This window comes from Micropterus dolomieu, linkage group LG07 (genome assembly GCF_021292245.1).
Source record: "Micropterus dolomieu isolate WLL.071019.BEF.003 ecotype Adirondacks linkage group LG07, ASM2129224v1, whole genome shotgun sequence".
NCBI lineage: Eukaryota > Metazoa > Chordata > Actinopteri > Centrarchiformes > Centrarchidae > Micropterus > Micropterus dolomieu.
In genome coordinates this window covers 18712390-18719013 of record NC_060156.1, presented here as the reverse complement: position 1 = coordinate 18719013, position 6624 = coordinate 18712390, and the positions used below count along the sequence as shown (strand labels likewise).

At 43.0% G+C, this 6624-nt stretch overlaps 1 protein-coding gene across 1 annotated transcript; it reads right to left on the bottom strand.

Annotated features, from left to right (window-relative positions):
* Window positions 1-2207: 2207 nt before the first annotated feature.
* On the bottom strand, window positions 2208-4588 carry col8a1a (collagen, type VIII, alpha 1a). The gene is made up of 2 exons (XM_046054281.1): window positions 4294-4588; window positions 2208-4144 (listed from the first exon to the last, which is right to left on the bottom strand). The coding sequence occupies exons 1-2, from the start codon at window positions 4586-4588 to the stop codon at window positions 2208-2210; spliced, it is 2232 nt and encodes a 743-aa protein (XP_045910237.1).
* Window positions 4589-6624: the final 2036 nt, after the last annotated feature.

Here is a 6624-nt window from a genome sequence, read left to right as displayed (position 1 = left end):
AAGGAAAAAAATAAAAATCCAAAACATAGGATATAAAACCAGATAAAAAGCCTGGCATTTCTTTCACTGTTATGGTCCTGAAACTTAATTTGCAAAAACAATGGCTTTCCAGGCATTTAAAATGAGTTATTACCATGAGTATCATGATAGAGCAGATAAACAAAACAGGTGCTTTATGACATATTTTGTCCTTGATATGGTCTAACCAATTAATCCAGTCATCATGAAGCTAATGCTTCAAAGCTGACCTGCATGGTGTGGCTCTCAAACTACAACAAAGATGACAGCATCTGGTGTCTTGCATGTTACATTGTCTTACCATATCAATGTTGCTGGTATCCATGGTCCCTTGCAGAGTGAAACATCATGTTACTTTAACATAAGGAAATTACATTTGAAATGTAAACCAGGATACATCCTGGTAACCTAACCAGGCAGTTTTCAATGGATATACCAGCCTCAGTCAAATGGGTTTGATTTGCTAATAGAGATGTCAACAACAGTTTTTTAAGTAAACAATTTTTATTTAGAAAAAAACAACATGGACAATAATAACAAACATGAAACATTATCACATTAAAATCTTTGCTTACAAAGACAATATTAGCACCATGGTTAAAGGAGGACTATACATTTGTTTTCCTTTAAAAGTTGTCATACCTTTTGTCGTTGTCATGTAGGTGATAAAATAATAAATTATTGACACAATTGTTTTTATGGATTGCAGCAACATTCAGTACTTGCTTTGAGTCAATCAGTTGTAATACAAATATATTTTGTATTCCCAGTAAACCTGTCTAAATGTAGCACAACGCAAGAATGCTGCTTGACTTAATTTGTTTTCTCTCTTCTAAACAAATCACACCAGAGGGACTGGATAACAAAGTCCCACTGTTAAAGTATTTCATTTCAAAACAACAATCCCTAATTTGTTTTCTACACATGACATCCTCTTCTGTATCATTATACTGCAATTACAGCTAAGACTGGATAAGGCTGACTAAACAGTAACAGAATTTAATCGGTTGAATTTGAAATTAAAAACAGTAAATAACAATACATTTTATTTTAATTTATTTCTGTGCTTTCTGATATACCATGTTTCACTTATATCTATATAATGCTGCGGTTTAGTTAGTGACACAGAGATGCTGTATAGTGTGGACCTTTCTGTTTTGTGGTGTAATGTTTAATATAGTGTATGCAGTGGTTTTCACAGCTCAGGGCAATATGGTGTGTTTGTTTGACCTTTGAATTTTTGCACATCTTTTTTTCTTTACAGCACTAAACCTATACACAAACATTAAAACATGAAATTAATATTACATTCTTACTCTTTGAATCTCACTCATGGGAGTAATTGTCACTCAGCAACATATATCATGCGCGTTATTATTTAATTTTACCATCTAATTTTTTGTTCTCCAGCACTATTTTGCAAATACATTTTTTTGGTAACTTGGGAGCTTTTTGAAATTGATTCTCTGAAAAGCCGATACATTTAACCTTTTTCCTAATCTCAGTCATCTGCAGGTTAATGCGTTTACATCTAAAACATGTACAAACTGCTGTAATGCAAACCTTTTAATGTGTTGTCATTCTCAAGAGGCCTTTTACATGCTTGCCATTATCAACAAGAGAGACAAAAATAATATTTATATGCATGCAAAAATATAAATTTCCTACCAAAATGAATGTTTTCTACTGTATTTCACATTCTCCACCACATGGGGTAGCTGCCAGTTTTGAAGAGGTGCAGAAACAAAATGTGATGCTGCACGGTTTGTTTGATCTTCTTGTGTATACCCTTCATATGTTTGTACCTAGTAACAAATTGTACTGATAGGTTTTGGGTACTCTTCTGTATGAAAATACATGTGCAGCTATCTTTGAGGTGTTCCTTGAATGCCTTTTCATATATTCTTTTATATCTTCAAAACTGTAAAAGAAAACATCTTTGTTCTCCTAATTACATCACAGTAAGGCTATACAGTATAAAAGCTGCTGTATATACACACCATCATACTTCAAATTTCTTCAAGATATTTTATCTTGTCCTCTCATCGCTGCTGACAAAATCAATAGTTTGTTGACTTTACATTAAAAATACTGCTCTTTCTAAGGTGATTTATGATTATGATAATTTTACAAAAACATGCTCCCACTTTGTTTTCACTAAAGCCTCTCCCTTGCTGCAGTTTGTGGTTTTACATCGGATATAACAAATACCCGGAAAAGGAAGAGTGCACATACTGCCCAGCGTAAAGTCCTGAGGCCTGATCTGAGGGCAGCTGAATATACACAGTGTCCCCAGGTTGCAGAGGCAATATTGCACTCCCTGATGCTTGATCTAGGAAACCCTTTTTGTATTCATCATATGTATACATAACTGGCTCATTGTTCCTCATCAAAGCCACCCACACGTTAGCTCCTTTGCAATGAATGTGGTAGGCAAAGTAATAAATGCCAGGCATGTCACAGGTGAAAATTCCTGTCTGGGGGTTGTAGTTTTGGCGACCATTGTACAAGAGCTTGTCAAAGATGACTGGAGTGCCCACAGGTGGAAAGGGAGTTGTTGCTACAGCTGTGAATGCTGGCATTTCCAACCCACTAGCACCCATTACTTCTGCCCCATTCCCTCCATACTTGCCCTTCTTACCATAACTACCAGCCTTAACACCATCTAGTCCAGGGCCCATCTCAGAGAGTACTCCTGCCATGTCCGGAGACATACTAGGTGGTCCAGGTGGGCCTGGTGGTCCAGGAGGGCCTGCTTGACCTGGTCGTCCTGGGGGTCCTGATGGGCCCTCTTTCCCTGGGGGTCCAATGGGACCATTAATACCTGGACTCCCCTCACCTACAATGCCTGGTGGACCAGGTGGACCACTTTCTCCTTTTGGCCCCGGAGGACCAGGAGGCCCCAATGGTCCAGCTGCGCCATCCATTCCAGGGATTCCTTTAGGACCTTGAGGTCCCATATCACCAGGTAATCCGCTTTGTCCTTTTGGCCCAGGAAGTCCTGGAGGACCAGGTGTACCAGGTAGACCTTTATGCCCATCGTCTCCTTTGGCGCCACTTGGTCCTGGTGGACCTCTTGGTCCTGGCTCTCCACGATCTCCTGGCAGACCATCCTTACCAGGTATCCCAGATGGACCAGGGTCTCCCTGGGCTCCATCAAGCCCTTTAGGTCCTCCTTCTCCACATTCTCCTTTAGGACCAGGTGCACCTAAACCTCCTGGGGGTCCCATAAGGCCTGGAGGACCTGGTGGACCATTTGGTCCAGGGGGTCCAAGCATTCCAGGGAGTCCTCCATGACCCTTATCTCCTTTTGGTCCTGGAGATCCCGGTGGCCCACCCATACCTTTGTCGCCCTTTGGTCCTAGGAGACCTGGTTTACCAAATCCAGGCAGTCCTGGCTTTCCTGGCAAACCTGGTGGTCCTGGATGACCTTTCCCACCTGGCATGCCTGGCTGTCCTGGCAGGCCATTTTGACCTGGCTTTCCTTGACCAGGTAGACCTGGTGGGCCAGGCTGTCCTCCTTCACCAGGTGGCCCAGCTGCTCCTTGATCTCCAGGATATCCTTTCTCTCCCGGTGGTCCTTGTGGGCCTGGTGCCCCGTTCAACCCAGGTTTTCCAAAACCAGGAAGCCCTCTTGGGCCAGCTGGTCCTGGGGGACCTGGGAGCCCTTTGTGACCAGGTTGTCCTGGCTGGCCCATCCCTTTCTCTCCTTTGGGTCCTGGTAATCCTGGAAGTCCTGGAAGACCTTTGTGACCTGGCTCTCCTTTGGGCCCTGGTTGACCTGGTAATCCTTGTACCCCAGGTTTACCTATTCCTGGTAGCCCAGGTGGTCCTGGGGGACCTTGAGGCCCTGGCTGTCCAGCTGGCCCTTCATCACCCCTAGGGCCCATTTCTCCTTGTGGTCCACCCTCACCATTTCCTCCTGGCTTGCCTGGCAGTCCTGGTAAACCTGGTTTTCCCACTGCAGGCACTCCTGGTGGACCAGGAGGTCCGGGTCGACCTGCAGGTCCTGGCTGTCCGTTGCCTGGAGGTCCAGGAGGTCCTGGAGGTCCCTCTGGTCCAGGTGGCCCAGCTGGACCCGGCTCTCCTTGGGGAATTCCCTCAGCACCACTAGGGATTGTCTGACCTGTTAGGAATGAGATAAATATTCAACCAGAAATGATACATTTGTGTAGAAACCTGCACTGGTCATGTCACATGTGTTCAAAATCTGAATGTTTGTTCTTGAAAGATTAATGGTTAGGCTACTGTTTGTTGAAACTATGACTTTCTCACCTTTGTCTTGGCCACCATTATAGCTGCCACCTTTACGAGCATTTTCTTTGCCTTTGTGCATGGGCACCTGAGGAAGCTCCTTCCTGTAGTGGGGATACTGCATATAGGGCACCTCTTTTCCAAGGTACTGCTGTTGGGGAAAGCCTTCTTTGCCCATGCCCATGTGTTGGAGGTGCTGCATTTGCTGGTATGGCTGAGGGTGTTGCTTGTGTCCGTAGTATGCCCCACCACTCACATAAGTAAGTACTACAAGCTGTAGCAGTGTCAGGAGCAAGGGGACAGGGAGGGGAGGCATAGCCAAGGCCTGTGTGGAAGGTTGACAAGACAGATATGAGAGAGGGCTGCATTTATATTAGTAAGTACAAACATTAGCATGGTAGCAGTTCAGCATTGTATGAGTCAAATGAGCAATCTCTTTTGCAAAATGCAGGCATTGGTAGGCCACACATTTCTCTGTCTTAAGTGTATGCCATTGGATGGAAGTTAGCAATTCTGCCAGTATGAAATTCCTTTAAACCACCATGAATAGTATCACCTACTGGAAACCAATAAACAATTTCCATTAAAAAATTTGCTATTAACGTTTTAAAGCCTAAATTACTTTCTTTTGTGTGTGTGTACATATATATCCTATATACATATCCTATATGTATATATATGTGTGTGTGTGTTCAACTCACAATATATAATACAGAGTAGTTTTTTGTCAATGTGGTGATTCATTGATTTGACTGCTTATGACTTATGTCTACTGGTTGTACTGCTGAATTATTGCAAAAGATTGTGCTTGAGAACAACAAGTTAAAATGTATGTTCATTTCAACTTTGGCTGAGTCTACCATGAAATGTGAATTGTGTATATTAAGCTGTTATATACCAATTCAGCATGAAGAATACATATGGTGAGACAAATGTGTCACTTTCACAGGCTAGGTTGGGATAAACTGTACTTATTATATTTATCCACAAGAGGGAGCCACCTTTAATGTCCCAAATTTATTTGGCCTAAAACTTTCCTTACAAGCAAATATATAATATCTTTAAATCTGACCAAAAACCAGTACCATGATTAATCCATACAACCCAATGCACATTTACAGAGGTATGCAGTCATTTGGCTGTAACATACTGATATGCACATTATTTCAGAGCATATTTATTTTTGTCTAAGGACAATGTACACAGTCCAGAGGACTTCTAACTTCCAAGTCAACATGATTTGTGGTGAAATTTATATGAACATGCATTCACTGCCTGACACTCAAGCCTTTTCTTTCTTTCTTTTTACAAGTTTGTGAAGTATTTCTACCACCTCCTGGTTAACTCACTGGTGTACACACCACCCCTGCTTGTATTAATAAGAGCATTTTTGTCATTCCTGCATTACTGCAACATATTCAGTCAGGCACTGACACAAAATAAATTCCAAATCTACTGGCCACAAAAATCAAATGAGAAGATGGAACAGGAATGCAAGTAAAGTATTTAGTGAGAGATATTTAAAGCCACCTAAAGGTGCCTCTGAGAGATACAAGCAACACACATACCATAAAACAAGACTTTTCCTCTCAGGTTAAAACTGCTGAGGAATAATCCATTCATTTGGATGTGCCTGCCATGTCTTTTTTTCCTTTTGGCCTACACTCAAACGTCCAGTCCAACATGTACATTTTTGAACAAATAGAGTTGCAGTCCAGCTGGGCAGGACCACCTATTTAAGTCTTATGGCACCCCATTAATAACTCACTGTACACTGCTCCTCCTGTGTGTTTTATTCAGTGATTCTTTACATGAGCCATCCTAAAGGTTGCCCTGGCCTTTCTGTGTGGAATTTGCATGTTCTCCCCGTGTCCGCCTGGGTTCTCTCCGGGTGCTCTGGCTTCCTCCCACAATCCAAAGACATGCAGGTGTCTCTAAAATTGTCCTTAGGTGTGAGTGTGTGTGGTTGTTTGTCTATGTGTGGCCCTGCAATGGACTGGCGACCTGTCCAGGGCGTACGCCGCCTTTCGCCCGATGTCAGCTGGGATGGACATCCTAAAGCACATCCTTAGTGTCCACTCCATCACTGGCTCTTTGGATCTTTTCCGTCCTTTGACCTTTTCTCAGTCGACTGCTGATTTTGACATGGTCGTGCCACTGTCTCCCCCGATGAGAGCCGGCCTTTGAAAGAAGTCCACCTAGTTTCCATGGCAACAGAAGCCAGACATGCCAAAGAGTCCAGAGGAATGCAACTGAGGTTTTTCTCAGCATGAACTGGAATCTATTTTTGCCCAATGAGTGGAAGCTGTGGTCTATTATAGTATTATGGGGGGGGGGGGGGGGGGGGGGGGG

Excerpts from the sequence above, each read along its gene's own strand:
- col8a1a (XM_046054281.1), bottom strand. The coding sequence starts at position 4,588 with ATGCCTCCCCTCCCTGTCCCCTTGCTCCTGACACTGCTACAGCTTGTA. Across the intron at positions 4,145-4,293 it reads TAATGGTGGCCAAGACAAAG|GTCAGACAATCCCTAGTGGT; the intron begins GTGAGAAAGTCA and ends CATTCCTAACAG.